The 26,567-nt window shown below is 40.3% G+C and overlaps 2 protein-coding genes across 13 annotated transcripts in view; one reads left to right on the forward strand and one right to left on the reverse strand.

The window, feature by feature from the left end:
- CEP162 (centrosomal protein 162) overlaps window positions 1-12,031 on the forward strand; it is a 45,052-nt gene extending 33,021 nt beyond the window's left edge. Inside the window, exons 22-27 of the mRNA XM_057412442.1 lie at window positions 400-624; window positions 1,759-2,429; window positions 3,211-3,352; window positions 4,909-5,007; window positions 9,086-9,220; window positions 11,444-12,031. Of these exons, the coding sequence (XP_057268425.1) occupies window positions 400-624; window positions 1,759-2,429; window positions 3,211-3,352; window positions 4,909-5,007; window positions 9,086-9,220; window positions 11,444-11,662 (1,491 nt within the window). The 3' untranslated portion in view covers window positions 11,663-12,031. The remainder of the gene's footprint in view (window positions 1-399; window positions 625-1,758; window positions 2,430-3,210; window positions 3,353-4,908; window positions 5,008-9,085; window positions 9,221-11,443) is intronic.
- Window positions 12,032-14,362: 2,331 nt separating this feature from the next.
- Window positions 14,363-26,567, reverse strand: part of MRAP2 (melanocortin 2 receptor accessory protein 2) — a 28,326-nt gene continuing 16,121 nt past the window's right edge. For 9 of the 12 annotated variants that reach the window (XM_057412493.1, XM_057412490.1, XM_057412482.1 and 6 more), the window contains one exon: window positions 20,817-21,363. In XM_057412493.1, the coding sequence (XP_057268476.1) occupies window positions 20,970-21,363 (394 nt within the window). In that variant the 3' untranslated portion in view covers window positions 20,817-20,969. Of the gene's footprint in view, window positions 14,543-17,410; window positions 17,429-17,607; window positions 17,777-20,816; window positions 21,364-26,567 lie in introns of those variants that run through there. The other 3 variants (XM_057412488.1, XM_057412489.1, XM_057412487.1) reach the window with 3 other exon arrangements.

Consider the following 26,567-nt stretch of genomic DNA (forward strand, 5'->3'; position numbering starts at 1 on the left):
TAAAAAAAAAATCTTTGTAACATTTGGAAAACTAGAACTTGAATATAAGTAGAGAAAAGAAAGCAAATACTTTTAACAGCATTAGGAGCCATATACAAGTTAATTTCTAAGAAAGTAAATAAAATGTCCATTTGACATAAGCCACTCTGAGCACCAGAGCAGTATTTTGTTTAAAATGATGTGTAAGTCAATCAGTGAGAGATGATAAATTTTGCTTTTCTGTAAAGAATAGCATAAAGGTAAACAACATAAAAAATTTCTCAACATACGCATCTCTAGTTTTCATTCTTCACTCAGCTTAAGTGGGTGACATTTATTAGCATTCTGACAGTTATTCCCGTTCACTTTTCATTAGAACTTTCTTCTTTTTGACTTCTGATTTAATATTCTTTTTGCTAGATCAGTGAAATGGAAGGAATTCTAAAAAGAAGGTATCCAAATTCTTTGCCTGCTTTGATTTATGCTGCTGCTGCTGCTGAGAAAACTAATGATCTTTCGGCTAAACCAAACACAGTTGATTTCCTGGAGAGAAGAATAAAAAAGTTAGAAACAGAACTTGAAGGTAAAGATGATGAAGCTAAAAAAAGTCTCCGTGCCATGGAACAACAATTTCAAAAAGTCAAGGTAAAAGTTGGAGGGTTGTTTGGTAGTCTGCTGTGCAAGTTAACAGTCACAAGTTTATTGTGGTCTAACACAGAGCAGTGGTAAAAACTGGAGGTAAAGACCACATTCAAGGGAAAAAGTATTCAAAGAATTTATAACTAGAATTTCAGTAAATTCAGCACCTAATCTAAAAAGAGCACTGAAACTGTTACAGTACTATTGAAATTGAGAGGACAGGTTCTTGAGGCATAATAATTTTAATTCTTACAATTAGGATACATGTGTTTCATCAAGTGGGTCACAGTAGCTGCTTACCTAATTGCTTGCTGTACCAATGGCTGTGGTTTTAAAGGTCTGCTGACCATTCTGCAAGGTATGTCTGGGAATACTAAACATTTTATCCAAAAATTATGTTACAGCGAATCTTAAGACTTGTGTTAGGGAGCATGAAAACTGCACTTCTCAAGGAAAAGGTGAACTGCACAGGTACTTAATGAGCAGGAAAGGAAATCATTGTCCAGTCATTCCTCCTGGGAATAACGCATTAGTCTTTCCTTGGAGACTATCAAGGCTATTAAGAAGAGTTAGGTTTTCCTCAGCTCATTAGGAAGAAAGATTCTGTGTCTCTCCAAGTTCATACTTCTGAATTCAAACTTAAATAAAAGTAAAGATCTGTCCTGTTAAAATCTAAGATGTTTTTTAAACTGATTGGTACAGTTTTGAGCATGTGACTGATGTTTTGCAAACTGACACATGGCAAATACTTAATGACAGATTTTGTTTTAATTAAAGACTTCTTTGTATCCTCAAAGAAGACGTTACTCTGCCTGCCCAGCTTAGTAACATCTGAAGATAACTCAATTGTACAAAAGTGAAATAATTTCTTGTCAATTGAATTTTCTTTCCCATAGTTACTGCATTCATTGTGAGCAGAGGATTACTTTGTATTAAATGTTTTGAGTAGTCCTGTTTTACAGCAGACTTAAGTTTGCTTCACATAATTTTTTCACTTGCTAATTGCTAAACTGATTGAGCAGTCTTGTGAAATCTTGCTTCAGATGTGCAGTTATTTAAAAGAATAGGAAAAGCTAACAAAGTACACTTGAGGAAACTGTTGTGGTTTTTTTTTCCCCTCCTCCCCCTCCCCTCTCTTAGATACAGTATGAGCAAAGACTTGTAGAGCTTGAGCAACTGCTTGCCTACAAATTCATGGACCAATCACCAAAATTGAACAGTGATAAAGCCAGTTCTACAGAACTTGAACGGGAGCTTCAGAATCTGAAGAAGGTCCATCAGATCACCATTAAAAACCTCCAGACAGAAATTGAAAACCTTAAAAGTCAAAATTCCCAATTAAAACTCAGAAGTAAAAAGGACAATAAAGACTTAGAGTCCACAGACTCTCAAATGAAACAAGGTAACACAAAAGACAGACTGTTAAAACTAAATGAAGAACTGGTCACCAAAAATAAAGAAATACAAGACCTTACAAAAACCGTAGAGAAACTTCAAAAAGAAAGGATGATGATGTTGTCTGATAACAATTTGAGAAATAAAACTGATAACAAGGAAAACTCTACAGAGATCTTGATAAAAAATATCTCAGCAACAGATAAAAAGAATTCCAGCAACAGTAAACCCTTTCAAAGCATTTTGAAGGATGGCAAAATATACCAACCACATACCTTTTCTGACCATAATCTCTCAGAAGTTCTACAAGAAAATGCACAGCTGAAAGAGGAGCTAGAAAGATTGTCTCTAGAAATGAACCAGCAGAGGGTGAAGTCTCAAGCAACAATAGCTTATTCTGAAAATAACATACGAAGGTAAATGCTCAACATATTCCTTTAAAAACCTTGTTGGCTGATACAGAATTGAAGTGACACATTATCATATCAGCCATGTGTGAAGCTAGCTTATACTGTATAGCCAATGTTCTCTGTAAGTTTCATTTTACTGTTTGTTTTTGGTTGGGGAATGTGGGGTTGGGGTTTGTTTGGTTATTTTTTTAAAGCAGTGCATTCTCACAGTTGATTCTACAGGCAAACTTCTGTTAATCCCTCTTACTAATACTACAGTTTGTCATGGTTTGAAGTAAAAAGATTCCAGTGTAAAGTTGTTGAATCTTAGATGCTTTGTATTTGTGTCGTATGGTCTTGATATTTGGTACGTATACTTTCTCTCAAACTGGTGTGTGCTTTCAGTGGGATTTATCTGACCAACTGTAGAAACTTTATACTTTGCCTGGTCTCCCGTAGATCCCTTCGTAGTCAGTGTATTTATTTAGATTGCAGCATGTTCTGTTCTGAAATAGGATAGCTGCATTATGATTTAAAAAGCACCTCTTTTCTCTCCCTCTTTTTTTTTAATAAGAGGAGCAAAAAAATCATGATTGACCAAATATTTTAGCTGCCTTTAGTTAAATGAGGCACATACCAGCATTGTGTGTTGTCCTTCCAGTGCTTTCTTGTGAGGTTTTGTTATGAAATTTCAAAAACATTCTGCCCTTAACGTTTTTGATATTTTATATGCTCAAGTGAGAAACTTTTTTTGGAGAACTGTCTGTAGCTGCTTTACTACTTACTATTTTTCTCTCACTCTGTTCAGGATACAGGAAGACACAGCAGAATACATTGCATCTCTGAAAGCTTCCCATCAGAGAGAAGTGGAAGAGATTCTTTGCCAGCATGCAAAGGAGCATTCTACTTCTAAAGTAGCAGAATTGAGCAGCAAAATTTCAACACAAGAGGTGAGGTAGAGTAGCTGTATTTGTTACATACAGATATCTGCTAAAGTTATTTCTTTCTTTATTACTAAAAGTGGTGGCTATATAGCCAACAGAGAAGTGATAATATACAGTATAATATAGCAGTTAACATCATACAGTTTAATTCATTGGTTATTCTCAGCCAAAGTTAAATCCCCTTGAGGTACACACAAGGCATCTCCATCCTACCACATTACCCGCTAAGTGCACCATGCTCCTTTAGCAAAAGCTATTCACAATTTCACAGATGTGTTTGCCTTTGTCTGAGGTAGCAATAACCCAGACTGTTTTCCCTTGCATATTTTTTTTTATGTGCACTACAGGAATTTTATCCTCTTCTACAGTATGTAATTGTTTTGATTGGGCCGGGCCAGCTTGATTGGCAGATTCATGTATCGCCTTCTCCTCTGGTGGCATTCTGAAATATTTTCCTTTGACCAGTCCGTTATGATTTCCAAGATCCCTGAACAACTGGGATTTCCTATTTGAATTTATTGTGTGACCCACTTATTCCATGTAGCATCAGTTGCATGATGTGTAGAGGACACCCTCCCTTTGAACATCCAGCCCAGCACAGGCAACTGTGCCAGGAGCAACTGTCATTATCATGCACTGAAGCACATGGGTTAGTTCTCTGGTTCAGCTGCAGTGCCTGTTGCCAGGGTTGGAGTAGCCACGGTGTCTGCTGCTTTACCATCAGATCCAGAGACCTTCCTTTCCCCTTGAGAGTACTGAATAGTGTTAAGCAGTGCTCTGTAGGCATAGGCGCCAGCATGTTGCAGTAATTTGTGCCTCTCTGTTATTGCCAGGAGGACAGCAAACCTTTTCTAAGTGTTTTGTTAGTTTTTTCAGATTCTGCACTTGTTCAGGAGTGAAGTTCCAAAGCACTGGAGGTGCCCACTGGCCTAAGTACTTGTTCATACTATCCCACACACTCTGCCACTTGTGACTGTCCAGCCACAGGGCAGATCTCTGGGTGGTATTTTCAATAGTTATTTAAACTTAAACAAGACCTGAACTATGTGCAGCAACTTGCTAGTTCATAGCAAGAGGACCAGGTTGGTCAAAAGGACAAAAGACAAAAGGTGTAATTATTAACAGTTCCCAATAGGTGGCTCCCGAATTACAGAGGTGATGGAAATACTGAGTATACAGATCTGTTTCACAACTGGCGATTCTGTCATATCATAAACCAGTCCTAAGAAGTACAAAATTATAATTTTAGCTCAGGCCCCAACAATGATAAATATCACTGCAGGTAACACATACAGTAAGTAAGGTGTGATATAACGCAACTCTGAGAACAAGTGCAACAACTCTGAGAGCAAATAGAACAACATTGTGACCAGTGACTGTTAAACCACACAGTAATGCATATATTAATGCACATGTGGTAGAGGTAGGATGCTTGATACATGCATCATTTGTACCTGCAGTACTACAACACTGGCTGTATTTTTGGTGTATTTTTCCTGCACAGGTTTTTACACATTATAGGTATTTATGTTAATGACAAACTATTTTTAATCTTTTTGTAGATATTAATAAAACATCTGCAAGAACAAATTGGTGAACAACAGAGACATCAGGAAGCCCTTTTAGTTTCACAGATGCGAGAGGAACTCCTACAAAAAGAGGTATATTTAAATTTGGATTGGGGGTACCCTATCTTAATAAGAGCTTTCACTTTCATCTTTGTAAAGCCTCAAATAATGTGTAGTAAAATAAGTCTTAGAAACAGTATCTTTGTCAGTTACTTCTAGATCAGTTATACCTGAGAATGTGGTATATTTTTCTGATGTGGACAAGAGAACAACACAGAACAGAAGGTAGAACTTTGAAATTATTTTTTTTAATTAATTAGAAATATCTGACATCTGTATGAAAACTGATCAGCGGGTTATTCCAAGCGTTCATAGCCTTTGCTATGAGAGTTATGATGGGTAGTAAATAGACCACAGGACCTTCCCTGTATTTGAAGGTGTCGTGGTTTAAACCCTAGCCAGACAGCTTGTTCATTCATTCCCAGTGAGTGGTGCCGGGCTGAGAGCAATCGAGAGTCCCCCTGCCCCGGGGCTCTCCCTTTCCCCACTCCCGGAGGAACAGGGAGGAGGATCGAAAGAATGCAACTCCCACGGGTTGAGACAAGAACAGTCCAGCAACCAATGTACAGCACAAATCACCACCGCTACCACCAATGACAACAATGATAAGGGAAAATAACAAGGGAAGAGAATACAGTACCACTGGCCAAGAAACAAGTCCGACCCAGAAGCCCATGTCCTTCCGGGTAACTCCCAGTTACCCCCCCACCCCGGGCATGACGTGCTGTGGTATGGAATACCTCCTTGGCTAGCCTGGGTCAGGCGGCCCGTCTCTGCTTCCTCACGGCTTCCCCTCCTCCCTGGCAGAGCATGAGCCTCACAAAGTCCTTGGTCAGGGTAAACCACTTAGGAACAACTGAAAACACCGGTATCACCAGCACTGTTCCCAGGCTGGAAGCCAAAGCACATCACTGCACCAGCTACCACGAAGGAGAAAAATGACTGCTACTGCTGAACCCAGGACAGAAGGATATTTTATTATTGTTTTAAATTCTTTGTTCAGATGAAGCCTTCCTTTTTTCATCCCCCATTGCCATACAACAGACTTAGTTATATTCTTGGTTTTCTCATAGAATCATAAAATGTTTTAGGCTGGAAGGAGCCTTAAAGATCATCTGGTTCCAGCCCCTCTGCCATGGGCAGGAACACCTTCCACTAGACCAGGTTACTCAAAGCCCTTTCCAACTTGGCCTTGAACACTGCCAGGGATGGGGCAGCCACATTTTCTCTCGGCAACCTGTGCCAGTGCCTCACTATTCTCACAGGAAAGAATTTTTTCCTAATATCTAATCTAAATTCACTCTTTCATTTTAAAGCCATTCCACCTTGTCCTGTCACCACCTGCCCTTGTAAAAAGTCCCTCTCCAGATTTCTTGTAGGCACTCTTTAGGTACTAAAAGGCTGCTCTAAGGTTTCTCCAGAGCCTTCTCTTCTCCAGGCTGAACAAGCCCAGCTCTCTCAGACTGTCTTCATAGGAGAGGTGCTCCAGCCCTCAGATCATCTTCGTAGTCCTGTTCTGGACTTGACTGAGAAGGTCCACATCCATCTTGTGTTAAGCTGAATGCAGGTGGGGTCTCACAAAAGTGGAGTAGAGGGGGAGAGTTACCTCCCTTGAGGAGAATCACCTCCCTTGACCTGCTGGCCATGCTTCTTTTGATGCAGCCCAGGATGTGGTTGGCTTTCTGCTTTGATATCTGTGAAACTTAGGGTCTCTTGAGAAGTCTAGTTGTAATAATTTTTCTGAAATTCACTGAGAGCTCACTGAGAGAGGTAAGAGAAACTTACCAAGGTTTTCTTCATCTTCTGTTAATAGCATATAATCTAAAAATTACACTTCTTTGTGTGTTCATTTTTGACTTAATATTGTATAAAATTGCTGTCTTTTAGCTGAAGCTGTTTAAACTATTGGCTATGGTTTTGTAGTTCTTCAGGAGGAGGCTATAGCCTGGCTTATCATTATGCCTATGCTTAATTCTCCATCTCCTTGATGTATGAATCTTGCTGATCTTAATTTTATTTTGCTAATATGCTAATTAACCTGCAATAATTATTAAAAAGTATTCTCCTATTCTCTAAGGGATTGAGAACTCCAGACATTTAGTCTTGTTTACTGCCCTTATTTAGAGGAAATGAGAGAAATACCAGTATTTGTTTAGTACATAATATAATTAATCTCACTAAAGTCATTAAGTATTTATATTACCCATGCAAAATTCCACCTCTGTTGTGTGAAGTACTCGAGAAAAGTGAGGGCTTGTAGGGAAAGAAAAAGGATCTATTAAACAAGCTCTCTATTTTCAGAATAGAGGTTGAGACTTTGGGTTCATATTATAAGTCTAATGGTGGGTGTTGCCTTCGTATACAGAGCTTGTTTCACTCTAGTGATCTCAGTATATATAATACTTCCTCCTCTGAAAACAGGTCGAGAGTACAGTGAGACAAATGTTGTTAATTTGTTTCTTCTGTGACTGCTATACAGATTATTAATACCAGTGATGTTTAAGAGAATGATCATCCTATCTGACCCCTATATTACAGGCTGAGTTCAAGGTGCTGGCATGTAAGAAAATGGAATGGAGTGCTTTGTTACAAAAATCGTAGCTGCACTACACAGAGAAATGTCAATGTAAAGCCTTCCTTTTGCCCTCTAGCATGATTGCTGTGATGCTTTCAAAATACATTTTGAGCATTAAATAGTTAAGTATGTTGGGCTGACAAAAGAAAGCAACCAAATCTGCAAACAGAATTAGTCATGATAGGGAAAAGCACTACCATTTGCAGTAGGATTGAGCCCTCAGTCTAAAATGGTGGTACCTCAAAAAGGGCAAAAAAGTCTGAGGTTCCCTGGAAGATTGTTATTTTAATACTAATTTTAGAAATGTTCTTTATGGCTGTTTTCCATAAACTATATACTTCTCTGGGTAACAGCTTGCACATTGCACAGCTTTGTATTTAACATAGTTCTGTTGCTGGCAAAATATATGGAGCTCATTTTTCCTTGGGGCTTTTTTCCCTACATAAGATTTTTCCTGCATGAATTTTGTATTTAATTATGTACTTGAAATCACGCATCAGCCCTTTTCCTTCTGTGGAGCAACTTAGCAGCCAAGCACCAGACACTCAGTTTCACAAACCTTATGAAACTAAGACAGCTCATCTGACAAATGTGGCTGAAATTGGCCCACAGCTTCAAAGCTGCTGAAGCTATGGAGAGAGGCAGAAATGAAAGTAGCATAGGCCTTGTTATTTTGGAAAGCCATGTTAAAAAAGTGGAAATAATAGTAAGCCATCCTGGAGTAATTTCTCAGTAACAGTGACAACATTTTAAGAAGACACAATGCTTCCAGCTACTTGAATTCAGCAGCAGAGAGCCAGGTGTAACTGGGTGCTTGAAGAGGGTTAGCAGTTCTCAGATATATTGGGTAAGAGGAGTTAAGGGTTATAATAAAGGATAAGGACTTCAAAGCTTCCACTTTAGTTTACTTATGCACATTAAGAAAATGACAAAAAAAAAATTTTAAATGGAGAAATACCAAGTTACTTAAAATAGGCAAAGAATGAGAATAAACCAAGCTTTACAGAAAACTTACAACTGATTTCCTAATCCTCCAGAAATTCAGGTAAATCATTGGTAGAGCTGATTTGACCTGGCATGTTTTAGACCAAAGGGGGCTTGTAATCGTATCTGTTAGCAGCATGTCTTTTCTTAGTTTATTCCTTAGAAATACACTACTACATGTTATATTTGATCCTTATCCAGGCTGTGAGAAGGGGCTGTGTAAGAACAGCTAATCATGTATTCTCTCTTATTTTTTTAGTATGTTTAGAAGCATAAGAAGTGTCTGTGAATAATCACTTCATGACACATTATGAAAAGGATTGGAATCATCAAGGACTAGATTTTCATTTCCTCAGGCCACTTCTTACAGCTGAAAGATCGTAATCTAAGTGCCCAAGACCCTGTTTAAGCTTTTGAATAAAGGAGATTTTTGTCTTCCTTTCTGCAGCTTTTGAATGGAATGATTGAACAACACAAGTATGCTTTGAAAGGAATCTGTTTTATACACTGCTTAACACAATAATAATTTTCATCAATTCTGTCAAATTGTAGGTGACAAAATTGTTGGAAGAACTGAGAGAGGCTAAGGAGAACCAGAGTCCCAAAATGAAACATTTCTTGTGCCTGGAAAAGAAAATCAAGCATATAGAGACCAGGCATGCAGAACGGCAGCAAGAAATTCAAAAGGTACAGCAGAGTTATCTCTGCATTTACTTCTTAAGAGCAATTTATCGGTTTTACTGTAATTGCATGGTACTTGCACAGGCTTATTTAGCTCACACTGCAGGGGGCAAGTAGTTATTGATACAGCCATGTCTTCAGTGCCTGCTGATGGAAGTGAGTGTAGATGCTGTTGTTGTGGTAATGAAGATTACTTGTGCATGACTCACTTATCAGGTAACTTCCTCACAAACTGATCTAAGGAGGCTTTGCTTCTGCAGAGGCTTGGACCACAGGACCTCTTAAAGTCCCATGTATCATTCACCTATTTCATACTTCAATTACACAATGAAAGCTAGCTATTGAAAAATTTGTAACGCAGTTTGTTAAGCTATGATACGTTCCTCAACGGAACTGTAATTTCGTTTTCTAGTCCTAGAAGTCCCATTCAGAGAAGCTGCATTAAAAGTATAGAAACATCTTTCAGCAGACTACTGTTTCATACCCCAGCCAACAGCAACGAAAAGCCTTTATCCTCCACAAGTTAAAAATTTTGAAGCTTGGATCTTTGTAATACAGCTTCTTGTATCTGACATTTGTATCCCTTAAGTGGGTAAAACATTTGCATTGTTTTGTTTGTTTTTTTTTTAATCTTCTTTTATCATAGCCTCCATCCTGGTTTTTCATCTATCATCTGGAAACAGTTTTCTGGTTGATACAGATTTTTTTTTTTTTCTCAACACTTCCATCACTTAAATGTATGATTGTCTTTTGTATGTGTTTTAACTTTGGATTTGCTGAAATGTATGAACTTAAAAAAGGTCAGTTGGACAGGGAGATCATCAAAACTGTAGCAGTTCTTAGTTTGGGGAGTTTGTTCTACAGTTTTGAAACCAGGTCTGAAGGAATACACTTTTATGTACAGAATTGTTCATGTTAAAAGGCTTTATTCTCATACGTTCCTACGTCATGTACTTAATTTACTATCCAAAAAGAGCTGTGCATAAAAACAGGTCATTGGATTAAGAGCAGACTGTGCTGCCACTGATGATTTTATTATTTCTGTTCACATTCTGTCCTCCTAAAGGTAACTGCAATATAGTTATTTTTTATGCTATTTATTTGCTTTTGTATTACTGTTTCTGTAGAGTGTCTGCTGCTGCCTCTTCCGTGATCTGTCTCCATTAAATTAATTACCTGACCTATAGTATTTACTAAGATGTGTTGTAATGTATTTCATAAAAATAGAAATAGTAGTACACACAGTTTCTGCTATGTAATGTCATCTTTCCTGCTGTTACCAGCCTTGTTATGTATTAAGCTTTGGATTTTGTTTGTCCTGTTTTTGCATCTTTACTCATCTGCAGTGGGGCACCCAACAGTCCCCCAGATGAAGGATAAGGAAATGAACAATGTAGAAAAAGTAACTGCTGAACAAGAAAATAACAGGTTATCCTGAACATCAAACTACAAATACATTAATTACAGCTTTTAAGTTGATAGAGCTTTCCTTAAAGAATCTGTTACAATTAATAGTTGTGTGAAGATTCTGATACCTTGTGACATTTTTTATTTTGGGTAATTTAATAGGATTATGCCATGGATTCATGTCAAAGTTAATTCAGACTTTTATCTGCAGCAGCTTCAGATTTCTGTGACTACAGGATATTTTCTGGTAATTCATAGACCTTGTGGTTTTTAAAAGTGCAGCAGTAGCCCAGAAGATGTCATTCAGATGCTGTTGCAGAATGTTCTCTTAATTAACACACTTAAATGGCAACTCAAAAGATTAATTTTGATTATATGGGGGTTTATGTTATACACCCAGCTTTGTCTTAGTCAAGCTTTTAATTGCTGCTTTGGGCAGGGTAAGTTAAATTTGTCTGAGGCTCATTACACGCTAATGGATTCTACCCTTCTGTCATTAATGCAGCTATTGAAATTCAGGGTGATTTTTGTAATATACAGAACAAATTATTTCCACTTAATGTGAGCACTGGGTTTTGAGACTGAGCATCAAATGTAATGAAGTGGTATATTTTGGCAAAGAGGCCACACTGGCTGAGTAGAATCACAGAATGGTCTGGGTTGGAAAGGACCTTAAAACTATCTAGTTCCATGGGCATGGGACACCTCCTGCTAGACCAGGTTGCTCAAGGCACTGTCCAGCCTGGCCTTGAACAGTGCCAGGAATATGGGGCATAGTAGTTGATTAGAAAGTCACAGTGCTGACCTGCTTCTCTTTTGCAGGCAACCCAGCTATCGCAACATGTTGCTCAAGTGAGACAAACCCAGGAGGTGGAGAAGTGGCGAAGGCTGGCACAGCGGAAGAACCAGGAACTGGAGAGATTTCGAGTGGAATTGGATTCAATATTAGATGTTTTACGTGAACTGCAGAAACAAGGGGTTGTTATTCCTGCACCTAATTACAGTGGATTCAGCGTGCACGACAGCTGTTGGAAGACGTGATTAGGTAGGAGTTGATTAGAGAAGTACAATTTTAATATTCAAAGTTATGTATAGAAAATATTACTGACAGTCATTAATGCAGCACTTGTAAATTGAATTGCATTCTGACCTTATCTGGAATCTTGCTTGTCCAAAGGTAGGTTTGCCTTGAGCAGCACCCAGTTGTATTGTATGTCATATTTTGTTAGCAATAAAGTTACATGCCATTTTTAAAAAAGATTAGGAATATTGAGGTTATTCCATAAATTTGATCACTAATGAAAAATTCCAGTTGATACTTTTTCAGATACTGTAGAACATGCCTCAGTATTTTTAACTTTTGTTGAATGATTCCTTTGTGAACAATATAATATGCTGTTTAGCTTCTGGTTTAGTGTGTAGAGTTACTATTTTTCATTCATTAAGGCATGAAACTCTCTTTTCCCAAGACTTTGCTTCTCTCCCTCCAATTCATGAAGCATTCCCTCCCTTATCTCTCTTTAATACCACTTTCAACTTTGTGAATGGTTGGTGGGTTGGAGCAGAGCAGGCACTTGCTGGTGATGCTCAGATTCAAACTATTCTTTGTCTCCTTTTCAGATATTTCCCACTGTGCTGGTAATAATGATGGCAGAGTGATCTAGCTGAGTTGTTAGGGGACAGCTATGAAAAAAAGCCTATAAAATACAGTGAGAGTAGTTATCGGTATCCCTTTTAGAAGGGAAAGCTGTATTGAGTATGATTTTTACAAGGGGCTGTTCTGGTTCTGAGATAGTAACTTTATAGATAATCTTGACAGAACAAAGAGGCCAGCCTGCTGCTAAAAAGGATAAAAGAAGGAGAAGCATTAAGTCAAGTTAAAGAAAATTCAAGCTTTTGGTGGCTTGAAAGACAGGTTTGCAAACACATCAGTAAATTACTAGTTTGAAGTCTCAGCAGTGCAAGTCCTTAAGAATTCCACAGCACATATACTGAGGTTGTAGTTCAATCAACTACCCTTATTTAGGACAATAACAAGATGAAAACTAGAATCTACTCTTCAGAATGTACTAGAATGTATTGCACCCTGTACTACTGGAAGTAGTTCAGGTCTGTGACTATATGATTGTGCTTCTTTAAGGAACAGCAGTAAATAGGTTTGGTTTATACAAGCATGTGACTGAGCATGCATAAAGGACAAAATAATGTAACACATTATACTGTGGAAACACTGGCAGTAATAGTGCAAGGACTTTTCTTTCTTCTCAAGCATATACATACACAAACATAAGTGAGAGTGAATACACACAAATAAAAAAAAAGATAAGTCAGTTGGCAATATCGTAATCTATCTTGGTTGTTTCATATACAGGTATTTTCAGTATTTTTAGTGAGGCTGTTTTGTCCCACAGAGATGAAGTATTAGTCTGTATTCATAAACTATGTAAATACAACACTGCTTTGTATAGATAAGCTATGTGTAAATATGCTTTTGTGTTCTTGATTTTGGATTGTTTTGCAAATAAAAAGCATAAAGCTGAGTAATTTCAATTTAATTTTTTTTTCTTTCTGTACAATTTGCCATTGATGTAACTCTGTATTAAAGTCCGTGACCTGAAGTGTGATGTTTTTAATTACAGCTGGGGCACTGCCTGGGATGGGAAGGCCCAGGGGGAGCATTTCTGGTTGCTGGAAATTCTCTCTCCAACCATTGCCTTCAAATGTTCTCACATGAGTTACATTTCAAATTAAATTATCTCTCCTAGTTTGTTTTACTGAGCAGGGACAGTATTATTGACCATTACTGTAAGCTATACTATGGTTTATACTGTGTTCTCACATATATTTATGTAGTTACACATAGACTACATGGTCTTTATTTTTCAGGCATTTCCCATGAAGTGGGTGCTCTACACAGTAACAGACTACCTCTGGTCTTGAGCAGCTGTAGCAATGGCTTCTTTTTGAAGAACTAAGATCCAAATTTTAACTTCGCTGATAAAGTTATGAGTTTGTGACTCTCCAGCAGCCTGAAACATACCCTGAAACACAGCTGACAGAAACGGCCATTAGCTTTTACCATATTCCAGTGAGAAATTTGGTGCAATCTCTCAGAGTAATATAATTCTATACTGCTTTGTGTTTGTTTTTCCTCTTCTTCTGTTATCCTAGTTCATTTTGCATTTCCAGGGCCCATTATAATGGATAGATTAAAAGAATCTTAAAGATAATTTCTTTGAATCATTGCCTTATGTTTAGCTGGAATTCATTTGTTTATAGCAAAGCAGCTGGCATACAGTAATTTGAATTGTCATGTTTGAAGCTTTAGGAAACCAAGTGAGCAGCTGGCCGGGTGCCTCAGTGACCTACATTGCAGAAAAGACATTTGCTTTGAGAGAGAACAGGGTGTGCAGAGGAGCACAGCACTTGCAGCAGAGACATAAGCAGTTCTATTTCAATTTCTCTGAAATACATGCCAGAATTGTTCGTTTAACAAGTCAAATAGGTTATAATGGATGAAGACTGTTTCCTAGTACATAATACATTTTGAAGTCTTATCTGGTAGACCTGTTCTGGAAGAAGGGAGAACAGGATCTGTATACTAGGACAAGCTGTGCAAATCCAATTTCTGTGGGGAAGGGGACTGTGCATCAAGTGCTGCGCTGACGTTTTGGAACAGAAAGTCCTCTGATAACTGTGAATTGTAACGTTTAGCCTTTCATACAGCTACCTACTCGGCTCTTGTCCAAAAATGAGAAAGCACAGCCCTCCAACTCTTGCGTGTGTTGAAGAATATGTGGTAAAAGGCTGTGTGGTGGCTCTGTACCCTCTTTGCTGCCTGACAACACCCAAAGCTGCCAAGTAAGTTCATTCCAGCTCTGCAGTATCTCCAGTTGATTTATTTTGCTTTGTCATCCTTCACTGGAGGAGAGGGCAGAGTAGGAGGGTACGCACACTTGACTTCCCCCTTAGCTAGGGGCTTGGGCAATTCTTTTAGTCACGTAGTGGCAAAAACAGTCTCAATAGGAAGGTGCATAAATACTGAATTGCATGACAAATACACACCATTTACTTCACCTTTTAGCTTTAGAGACTGTATATCATTAGATTGTAGTAGAGTACATAGTTTTACCTTTCCCTTTCTCTTCTCTATTGAGCAGGCAACTTCTGATTTTACATTGTAGGTTGAGTGGGTTGTTTGTTTTAAAGGTAGAGAACTAATACTTGTTTACACAGAAGAACATTTCACAAATACTTAACTTTGAAAACTGGAGTACATAACTTGACCTAATAGGTTCTTAGAGAACACAATACAATACATTTTTATGCAAACATATGTAATTATCTTAGGGGAACTCCCTGTGAAGTTAAATCTACCACAGGTGATGCACTTACAGCAGGTTTTCAGAAGAGGCTCTGAAATAGACAGCCCAAGCAGTAGGAAAACTTGCAATAATTCCATTTGCAAACACCATTAAATTCCTAGCACCCCTATTGAAGGATTATCCTGCTCAAAACACTTTCTATTCACTTCATGGTGAACCAACTCATGGTGATTTTCTTTGAAAAGGTAACTTTAACATGTTATACAAAGTTGGTTATTACACTCCCCTTACCCCTGAGGCAAAATGTCATGTCTATTAGTTCTAAAAGGAAAAAAAAAAACGAGCTTTAAAATAACTGCTTTTGAAAACTGCAGAAAATTTCTGAATTTGCTTTTGACTCTGCTCTAATGCACAGGCAGAGCAAAAAATGTGAATCAGACTGTGTTGCTGCCACAGTGCTTCTGCAGCCATGTGGGAGCTGTGCAGTGGGGACCACCACATTATTTTTCTGTAAAGAGCACTGTGAAGGACTTACTTTAGAGACAGAAGGGAGATAGATGGAAAAAGTGCAAGAACGGAAGCAGGAACCAAACAAATACCTGTAGAGGATTAACACATGCTTTAGAAGGACAGCAATACTGAATTAAACTAGTATATAGTTTACTGTATATAGAGACTTAGACATAGACAGGGCTACTCGGATTCTTAAATTAGTATTCCACTGTTTATAGAGACTTAGACATGAACAAGACTACAGCGATTCTCAAGATAAGGAAGGCACGCAACAAGAGGACCAGATGCCTTCTCTCAAACCAATATAGGCCTCCAGCCTGCTGATAAGGCCTGAGAGATAGGTAAACAGCAGCAAAAGAAAACAATTTGAGGAGCCTCTCAGGGTTGCAGATTAGACCAAACAAGAACATGTAGTTAACTGGCAAGACTAAACATGCATTCTGATGTCCTTAACTAACAGATTTCTGTAAAAGGATAAAATGAGTAGAGATATTTCTCCCGAGGACCATCACAACCCCCAGCGACCACTCCTTGAAGTCACAGCCCCTGTGCCGCAGCCTGATCTACCCAAACTACCATATGCCATGAGTAACAAGAATTGGGTAGTCATTTCACAGAATTATGGTGAATATATATGTAATGAAGATATAAAAGCTATAAACTTATTGGGGTACGTAGTAGGGAGAGTGATCCCCCACATACCCAGTGTCACAACAAAGTAACGTTGGCTTTCTGACCTGTCATTCTGTTTAGAGACGTTATTTCCTGGAATTCAGTGACAACACTAAGAACACAATTCAAATGTGGTATAAGTGAAGTTGGCCTTATCCCTTGATCATTTTTATAAGTGCCTTTCATTTGGGTGCTAACTGTCACCAGCATCCATTCACATGAATATTTCTCCTTTCTCCCAAAGTTGCAGTTATGCACCCAAACAAAAGCCACAAAGATTTAAGGTACCAGATGAAAATGTCAGGTTAACTGACTGGGAACAGCAAACAATTTCTTAATTTGGGAAGAGAAAAAGGAACTTATACAGCTACAGCCTTCATACTTGTGGTTGAGTACTTACTGTAAAGGGAGGCCTTTTTGCACCTCAAGATCTACATTGCAACCATGCAGCTATACTCATTCATAACAGGGTTCACTTCAGTCTCCTTTTAGGAACTACTTTCAACAATAGTCTGCTTGTTTTAAACAGCCTCTGCTTTGCTTTAAGTATAAACCCATTCTTTAAACACTAGGAAGTAGTGCAAGAATTATATTTGAAAGCAGGAAATTTAGGTGTAAGTGGTTTATAAGGGCACAGGAGTTAAAAAACAAAAGAAGTTTCCCCAGTCTGCATTCTTTAAATGTACAAGCCATTCATTATTTATTCTCTTTGTCAGGTGAAGGAAGAATGAAATAATTTTATGAAATGAATGCTTAAAGAATTTAAGCATTGAAGTGGCTAAAGAACATACCAGCAGGCAATTCCTACATTTTCACTCAAACATGTTCCATGCAAAGCAAGTTAGTTTCAAGAAAACCCAGTTATGCATGATATCTTGGATCCACTGGTTTCCTTTCGGTTAATAACTGCCTGCAGAGCACTCTTACTCCAAACCCAGCAAAGGATTTAAACCTGTTTCCTCAGCATCCTATGTGCTTGCTCTAAAATCATTTGACCATTAATTACAATTTTTTTTAAGAAAGCTAAATGTAATGTAAGTTCTGGCTAAGGTTCAGAACGATATTACTTCTCTAAAAGAATAAAGGTTGAAATTACACCTATTCAACAAACCTTTCCCTGGGAGAGCAGCTGTGGTTGCAACACCATCCCGAGTACAAAAAAAGGACACAGCAAGTGCAGCTCAGCCATGCTTTTGGAGGTAGTCCTCCCCACAGCTTCACACCTGCTAGCCCTTTGCTGGCCCACTGGTCAAGAAAAGGGCCATTGATGGAGCCAAAAAGCACAGGAAGGTTCAGACTATAAGCAAAGTATAACACCAACTTATCACTGACATTTATTTGCATACAGCAACTCTATGAATATGTAGGAATAGTTATCCAATTTCCTGTGATTTAGCTACTGAATCCTGCACTTACCAAACTGGAAGCTCGCATCAGCAATTTAATAAAAAAAAAAGTCAAATTACTGTTTGTAAGATACTAATTCCAGGTTATCACTGGGCAACTGTCAGAATGTCCCTCTGAAATACTATAAATGCAGTACCAATTTGCTTTTGCTCAGCAGCAGGTGGTGATAGCATTTTGTAAACACTGTGCACAATTTATTATGCCAGGTATTCTCTCTGGAAGCTTTGTTGGGTTTAACCTGCACTGAGAAGCAGTTAGGTATCAGAAATTGAAGTTAATTCCAAGCAGATACCAACTGTGCTGCTCAGTTTCAGCTGGCCTTTTGGGGAGTAACAGAAGCTGCAGAACTTCTCCAGGGACCAGCTACTTATCCCTTGCTCCAGCTTTAATTTGAGGTTTAGACTTTTCTTGGATGAGCAGTTTTCATACACCTCCCAGTGCCAGGCTACAGCCTTTATGCTCTCTGCAAATCACAGTATCACAGTATGCTAGAGATTGGAAGGGACCTCAAAAGATCATCTAGTCCAATCCTCCTGCCGGAGCAGGAACACCTAGATAAGGTTACACAGGAATGCGTCCAGGCGGGTTTTGAATGTCTCCAGGGAAGGAGACTCCACAACCTCCCTGGGCAGCCTGTTCCAGTGTTCCGTCACCCTCACTGAGAAGAAGTTTCTTCTCAAGTTTAAGTGGAACCTCTTGTGTTCCAGTTTGTACCCATTACCCCTTGTCCTATCATTGTTTGCCACTGAGTAGAGCCTGGCTCCATCCTCGTGACACTCCCCCTTTATATATTTATAGACACTGATAAGGTCACCCCTCAGTCTCCTCTTCTCCAAACTATAGAGACCCAGCTCCCTCAGTCTTTCCTCATAAGGGAGATGCTCCACTCCCTTAATCATCTTCGTTGCCCTGCGCTGGACTCTCTCCAGCAGGTCCCTGTCCTTCTTGAACTGAGGGGCCCAGAACTGGACACAATATTCCAGATGGGGTCTCACCAGGGCAGAGTAGAGGGGAAGGAGGACCTCTCTCGACCTACTAACCACCCCCTTCTAATACACCCCAGGATGCCATTGGCCTTCTTAGCCACAAGGGCACAGTGTTGGCTCATGGTCATCCTGTCGTTCACTAGGACCCCCAGGTCCCTCTCCCCTACACTGCTCTCTAACAGGTCGTTTACCAACCTATACTGGAACCTGGGGTTGTTCCTGCCCAGATGCAGGACTCTACACTTTCCCTTGTTAGATTTCATCAAGTTATTCCCTGCCCAACTCTCCAGCCTGTCCAAGTCTCGCTGGATGGCAGCACAGCCTTCTGGCGTGTCAGCCACTCCTCCCAGCTTAGTGTCATCAGCAAACTTGCTGATAGTACACTCAATTCCCTCATCTAAATCATTGATGAATATATTAAATAATACAGGTCCCAGTACTGACCCTTGAGGCACTCCACTAGATACAGGCCTCCAACTAGACTCAGCCCCATAGACTACAACTCTCTGGCTTCTCCCCTTCAGCCAGTTCGCAGTCCACCTCACTACCTGATCATCCAGTCCACACTTCCTCAATTTAGCTGTGAGGATGCTGTGGGAGACTGTGTCGAATGCTTTGCTGAAGTCAAGGTAGACCACATCCACCGCTCTGCCATCATCCATCCACCGTGTTATTTCCTCATAAAAGGCTAAGAGATTGGTCAAGCATGACTTCCCCTTGGCGAAGCCATGTTGACTGCCCCTCATAACCCTCTTATCCTTGATATGCCTTAAGATGGCACCAAGGATAAGGTGTTCCATCACTTTCCCAGGGATGGAGGTGAGGCTGACCGGTCTATAGTTACCCAGGTCCTCCTTCTTGCCCTTTTTGAAGACTGGAGTGACATTTGCTTTCCTCCAGTCCTCAGGCACCTCTCCCGTTTCCCAAGACTTGGTAAAGATGATGGAAAGTGGTCTAGCAATGACTTCCGCCAGTTCCCTCAGCACCCACGGGTGCATCCCATCTGGACCCATGGATTTATGGATGTCCAGATTGCTCAACTGATCTCTAACCCATTCCTCATCGACTAAGGCAAACCGCTCCGTTGACCTGACTTCATCTGAGGTCTCAGGGGTACAGGGCTCTTCAGGACTGCCTGCAGCAGAGTAGACAGAGACAAAGAAGGCATTCAGTAACTCTGCCATCTCTGTATCTTCTGTCACCAGGGCACCCATCCCGTTCATCAGCGGGCCTACATTGCCTCTGGTGTTAGTTTGATCTGCCATGTATTTGAAAAAGCTCTTTTTGCTGTCCTTGACCCTTCTCGCCAGGTTTAATTCTAAGGAGGCCTTAGTCATCCTAGCTGCCTTCCTACATCCTCTAGCAGCAGCCTTATATTCCTCCCAAGTGGCCAGCCCCTCCTTCCACGACCTGTAAACTCTCCTCTTCCACTTGAGCATACCCAGCAATTCCCTATTTAGCCGCACAGGTCTCCTGGCCCTCTTCCTTGACTTCCTATGTGTCGGGATGCTCTGATCTTGAGTTCGGAAAAAGCAATCCTTGAATGCCAACCAACTATCTTGGGCCCCTTTACCTTCAAGCAGCCTTGCCCACGGGATTTCCCCTAGCAATTGCTTGAAAAGGCCAAAGTTTGCCCTGCTAAAGTCCAGGGTTGCAATTCTACTTGCTATTCTACTAGTCCTACCACACAAGATCCTGAATTCCACCATCTCGTGGTCGCTGCAACCAAGGCAGCCCTCAACCCTTACTGCTTCGACCAGACCCTCCTTGTTAGTGAGGATGAGATCCAGCAGCGCTCCTCTCCTGGTTGGCTCATCCACCATTTGCAGGAGGAAGTTATCATCCATACACTGGAGGAACCTCCTGGAAATCATGATGGTACCCTTCAGAAGCTGGACATAGGGGCAGGTAGTGACAGAACAAGGGGGAATGCCTTTAAACTAGAAGAAAATAGATTTAGATTAGATGTTAGGATTAGATAAATAGGATATTATTACTAGGAAGAAGTTCTCCGCTGTGAAAGTGGTGAGACACTGCCACAGGTTGCCCAGAGAAGCTGTAGGTGCCCCATCCATGGCAGTGTTCAAAGCCAGATTGGATGAGTCCCTATGCAATGTGGTCTAGTGGAAGGTATACCTGCCCATTGGAACCAGATGTTCTTGAAGGTGCCTTCCAACCCAAACTGTCCTGAGACCCTATGATTTAAAAACAAAAAACAAAACACCCCCCCCCCCCCCAAAAAACAACAAACCCAAAACCCAAAAGGCATCTGAATTAAGGTTTAAGTGGTTTACTTCTTATCTAAACTGAGTTGGGTGAGCACAGACAGTCTTACATACAGTAGAAAACACAGATCTGAAATACCTTCTATCACAATACCAGAAGTCCATGAAAGGCTTCAAACTGGAGAGTAACGAGAATGTTTACCTTAAAGTAAAAGGCTTTTTAGTCAAGGATCCGATGGGATGATTGCATGACTGATCTGCTGTCTGAAATGATTGGTGCCTCTGAGATGAGGAGATCATCCTCACCTAGCGAAGAGTTCTGCTCAGCATTCACAAAGTTAGGAATGTTAAATTTTGTAAGACAGTGTAGGTCTTCCTCAAACATACCGCTGCTCTTGGGAGCTTCCTGGAAGTGGGTATTACTCTCCAGACCTGGACCTTTCTGATTTTGTTTTGCTTTGTCCAAATGTTCCACTTCATTAATACAGAAATGGAAAAGTGACTGTGATTCTTCAGCTATTTGGCGAGAAAAGACCCTCTCCGACTCCAGAGGCCTTCCAAAATCTGCCACAAAGCTATTCATGCGAAATCTCTTTCCAGAAGGTTCTGCATTGCTAGGGAGCAAAGAGAGAAATACAGTAAGCACAAAAAGTAAAAACATCAAGTTTTTAACAGCAAATTTGCTTTCAGCAACCGTTACGATTAGGAAGGAAGGAAACCCTACAGTTTGTCTACCACTGACTGTAAAAGCCAGCACTATTTATTATTTTCTGCTTAAGTTATTTTAAGTCTTGATTTGTTGTGATGATTTTCCACTTGAATAAGTTAATGTCAGCACTCTTAAATGGCACTTCTAATAATCAATATACTGTTATAATGAGCTCAATAAATGAGCTTAGAAATACTCCCCAGTACTTCCTTTTGATATCAAGTAGTAACAGGTTGTTTAGAATGGCTTATCAAACACTTGTGAGAAAAAACATCTGAGATATAGGCAGCAGTGCTGTCACTAAAGGTATAATTTGAGTGCTTGGTTGTCTGGACATCAAACTATCCCTTCCACTGACTTTAGTCAGTGTCATTCAGATTTCCAGATGAGAGCTGGAACTAAAGATTGCTCTAAAGTCTGGCAGTCTTAACAACTCAGACACATAGCCCAGGAAGGACATCTTTTATCAGCAACAGCATAGCCAGCAGGGCCAGGGCCAGGGCCAAGGCTGTCATCGTCCCCCTGTACTCAGCACTTATGAGGTTGCAGCTCAAATATCATGATCAGTTCTGCACCCCTCATTACACAAAAGACATTGAGGTGCTGGAGCAGGTCCAGAGAAGGGCAGTGAAGCTGGTGAAGGGTCTGGGGCCCAAGTCTGATGAATAACAGCTGAGGTAGCTGGGTTTAGTCTGGAGAAGAGAAATCTCAGGGAGACCTTATTGCTCTCTACAACTACCTGAAAGGAGGCTGTAGTGAGGTGGGGGTCATTCTCCCAAGTAACAAGCAATAGGACAAGATGTGACAGCCTCAAGCTGCGCCAGGGGAGATTTAGACTGAATATTAGGAACAATTTCTTCACAGGGTGGTCAGGCATTGGAACAGGCTGCCCAGGGAAGTGGTGGAATCACCATCCCTGAAATTCTTGAACCGTGTAGATGAGGCTTTCATTGGCATGGTTTAGTGGTGGTCTTGTCAGTCCTGGGGTAATGGTTGGACTTGATGATCTAAAAGATCTTTTCCAACCTAGCTGATTCTATGATCTTAACACTTCTCAGAGTTTTCTAGAAGTGCTAGCTCAAATCAGCTCCGATCTGCATGGCCCTGTGCAGGAGCCATAAAGAGCTAGGGGTGGGGAAAGCTCGTGCTGGGTGTTGGTTTTACAGCTAGTAATGCATTCTTTGTCAGGCTGAATTTATATCCTGTCATGACAAAATTGCATCTGAATGGCAGTAGAGGTATTCAGAGGATGAGTAGTGAAAACACTATAAACACATTCTCAGAATAAAAGCTAAGTAAGAATTGTTACATAAGAATTAATAAAGCATACTCTTTACATGTGAACTCCTTGCAAATGACACTGGAGCCAGACAGTTGGACACCTAAGTGCACACAGCAGTTACATAGATTTTCAGAGGAACACTGTCATCTAATTCCCTCGAGCCTGCAGTAAGAGGTAAGTGCCTACATGCTTTTAAAAGCCTTATGGCACCTTCAGAAATCTACTCTGAAAACCTTTCAGTCTTTCAGTCATAGTTAAACGTGCTAATTTGCTTCCATCACGTAAAACAAGAATTCTGTCCCAACAAAATCAGTTACAGTAGCCTTCCAATCAAAGCAGGCTCTAAGTTTGTCAAACCTGTAATGGCTCATTCTGCATTTCAAAGGGAAGCATGTAGAAGCATAGTATTTAAATTGATGCAAAACAGTCCAGTAACTAAGTACTAGTCTGCTGTATGCACACCAGGAGGCAAACAGACTGGAATAATACTGTGGTAGCTTTCAGAACTGATGACTATCATTTATGTACTTACAATGCAACAGAAAGAGCCATTCCAAATTTAATTGACATATACGGTTTTGCAAATCTGTCACTAAGAGTTTCTCTGAAGTGTTATGGCATGGACAGCAGAGGTGGCAAATAAGCACTGAAAGAGGATAACAGCCTAGGAAGAAGTGAGTTTGGAAGAAAGCTTAAAATGCATCCATTAGAGAAGTAAAACCCGTTCGTAAGTGTGGAAAGTACTTTAGAAACCATGAGCTGTGAAGGAGCAAAGGCTGACTGTATGAGGGGCACACAGGACTGGCAGTGGCAACCTAATCTTAACAGAAGAATGGAAGATGCAAAATTTTATAATGACCATACTGTTAAGGACATACAATAAAATGGAGAATAATCCTACGCTCACGAGTGGAAAACACATGACGTAATACACAGTGGTATTTTTGGATTCTGAAATCCACAAACACTATCTTTCTGTGTTTTGGGGAGGAATCGTAGTCTTGCTCATTACAGCATGCAAGTATACTTCAGCGTTTGTCTTTTCAGAATAAGAACAGCAGCTTCAGAAATCCCAGCTTTACTGTGGAAGGGAGCACAGCCACCTGGACAATCAAATCCCTTTCACAGCATTTGGGCCAATGGGACCTTCTGAGTCCCAGAAGCTGCCCACAAGGGAGCAGAAAAGTGAATGCCGGACACCTCAAGCACCATACATACACAAAACCACTCAAAACCAGCACTGCCCATGAACTAACCCAAGCTCCTTTCCTGGGAAAATTCCAGCCTACGATGCTGGGTTCTGGTCTGCTGGATTCGGTACTAGGCTCTGGATTCTGCCCACTGGACTTGAGTGCACTGTCAGGGTACGGACCATTTTGCCCAGGATACCCATCTAACAGGTGCATACTGGTTTGGGACTAACACTTGAGCTCTATAGCCAAAACAGCCCTTCCCTGAACCCTCCCTAAAGTGACCTGAAGTACTTGGCAAACCATGGAGAGGAGTAAGTAGCGAGTTCCCCAGAATAGCGCTGTTTGGCATCTCAAAGGGAGCTAACCGATCCTTAACCAAAATCAACTGATTTCTTAAGAAAATATTACCAGTCGTTTCACCTTTACTGCAACTGGTTGTAAAACCTGCCTCAACAGCTGCATGAAGCTTTGAGGTGACATTAGCCAATATTTGTATTTTGTACAGAGAGAGTACACGAACGCATGCGTTCGTTGCGCAGTGTGTTTGTAAGGATGTTTTTAAAGGCAGAAACAGAGTCCTGTCTTCTTCTGAGTGATGAATGACAGTACTTTTCAGGCAGAAATTCAGACAGCTTGTCAACAATTTTTTTGTTGCACAAGCGAATGTTCTACACATACTAATGTCCAGGCAAACAAAACAGAAGTGCAACAGACATCATTTCCACAGCTAATTAAATTTATATCTCTCCCCATCCATATCCTGACCCTTTTCCTCTGGTATAAGGCTGTACCCGATGCTGAACATCTTGTACAATTTTGGTAAGTACATGCTATTGTACCCCTTTATACTGAGCCAAGAAAAGCATACTATTAGAGAAATCAGAGTATTCTACTTTGGATCCAGCCATGTGAACCCAGTTACGCTTATGTCTCACGTTAATGGTACTTTAAAAGAGCAGCCAAATTGACTTAACTGAAGTCAGAGACACATGCATCAATCAGGCTGGCGTAGGAATCCCATTAACATCTATTTCTAAAGGAGGGCTGCAAGACAGCCCACTAGTGGAACGATGAGTCATGAAGAATCCAGTCAGGCATAAAGAGAGAAGGTAAAAGCAAACTAAAAACCACAGTCTGCACTGGTTCTACAGGTAGGTATTTATGTTGCAGTTTTTATATACATGTATCAAAAATAAGAGGAAACAACAGTATTCACTGCCCTTACCATTTTCCTGGATGATCTATTTCCAGTACCATACATATTTGGTTATCAAATCTCAAAAAAATAGCGCTCAAATTTGTTCAAGGTGCCAAATCAGCACACATAGTAAGTAGGCAAACATTGAAGCACACAGCTCCCAAAGCTGCAAAGTTCAAAACAAATACAGAAAGGAATAAGTGGGCTTTCAGCAACTGAAGAAAAATTACATTAAGACTTAGATTGCAAGGCACTCGCGAGGTCTCTAGCTTAATGCCCTGATGAAGGCGAGGCCAACTCCAAATTCAGGTCAGGTTATCTGGATGTCAAAGGGGACCAAAACAAGATTTTGGTCTCCTTCTTGGCAACCTCTCTAGGCAACCGTTTCCAAGAAAATTGTTGAAGAAAGCAGAACAGTGGGAGATACCAAGCAGGCCTCTGCTACCTGAAAGTACATTTTTACAATGTACAAACTTTTGACAAATATACATGTTAAAATCTTTGCTGTATATTTGACTTCATCACTTTATTTCCCTTTCAAATTCACGTGGGATACAGACTCTCATGCTTGGCTCAGAAACAAGATCTCCAGCAAAAAGGGGCAGCATACCAACACTTAGAAGGACTTTAAATACATTTGGGACCGCAGTCTGACAACTTTATGACAGTCTGTAAGGGAGGCAAAAATACTAGAAAGTCAGTTCTGGGAAGCTCAATCCTTCTCCCTCTATTTCCTTCCCATAGAAGCAAAACCTCAGGAGCACAGAAGAGGGTCATGATATACTTACGTCCTCTCTAATATGGCCCTGTCTCCAGAGATCTGCTATTACATGAAGTTTCAGAGCCAGTCTACATATGACTAAATAGCAGAGGGCCTTCAATAGGCAGAGATAGGCTGCTTTAGAAAGTGATAAGCACTAACAATTGCCTTTCACAATCAGCTTCTCATCACTGCTACCTGCCTGCAAGCAATCTCACTCTCCAGAGGGGCTTTTTACTTCTACTTTATGGTACGCTAGTCTGAGAGGAGATGCGGGTTTAAACTTACTTAGAGGAAGGGATGCTGACAGTCTGCACACTGTGCAAATGCAGATAAATGGTCACGGCAAGGCAGTCTGCACATACTTATCAGCCAGAAAGAACAAAAAGGGGAAAAAATGAAGATTAGTTTGTGACTTTCAGGGGACCCTGGTGTTAATCACACGTGGAGCTGATCTGTCCTTCAGGACCTACTGGACTTTCTCAGCAGAAACTGAGACACACTGAGACTAGGGGAGCCACAGGGTTAAGGGGAGATTTTGTAAACAGTACCAATACCTACCTTTTGGACTTGAACACACAAGCACGTGTAAACCTGCCAGTCTTCACCTTCCTTGATTTAACATCTGCCTTGTATTTTACTTGTATATACTCTGTCAATATTCACATTTCTGTTT

This window comes from Pezoporus wallicus, unplaced genomic scaffold (genome assembly GCF_028554395.1).
Source record: "Pezoporus wallicus isolate ANWC-B61680 ecotype Strahan unplaced genomic scaffold, APGP_CSIRO_Pwel_v1 contig_4788, whole genome shotgun sequence".
Taxonomy (NCBI): Eukaryota; Metazoa; Chordata; class Aves; order Psittaciformes; family Psittacidae; genus Pezoporus; species Pezoporus wallicus.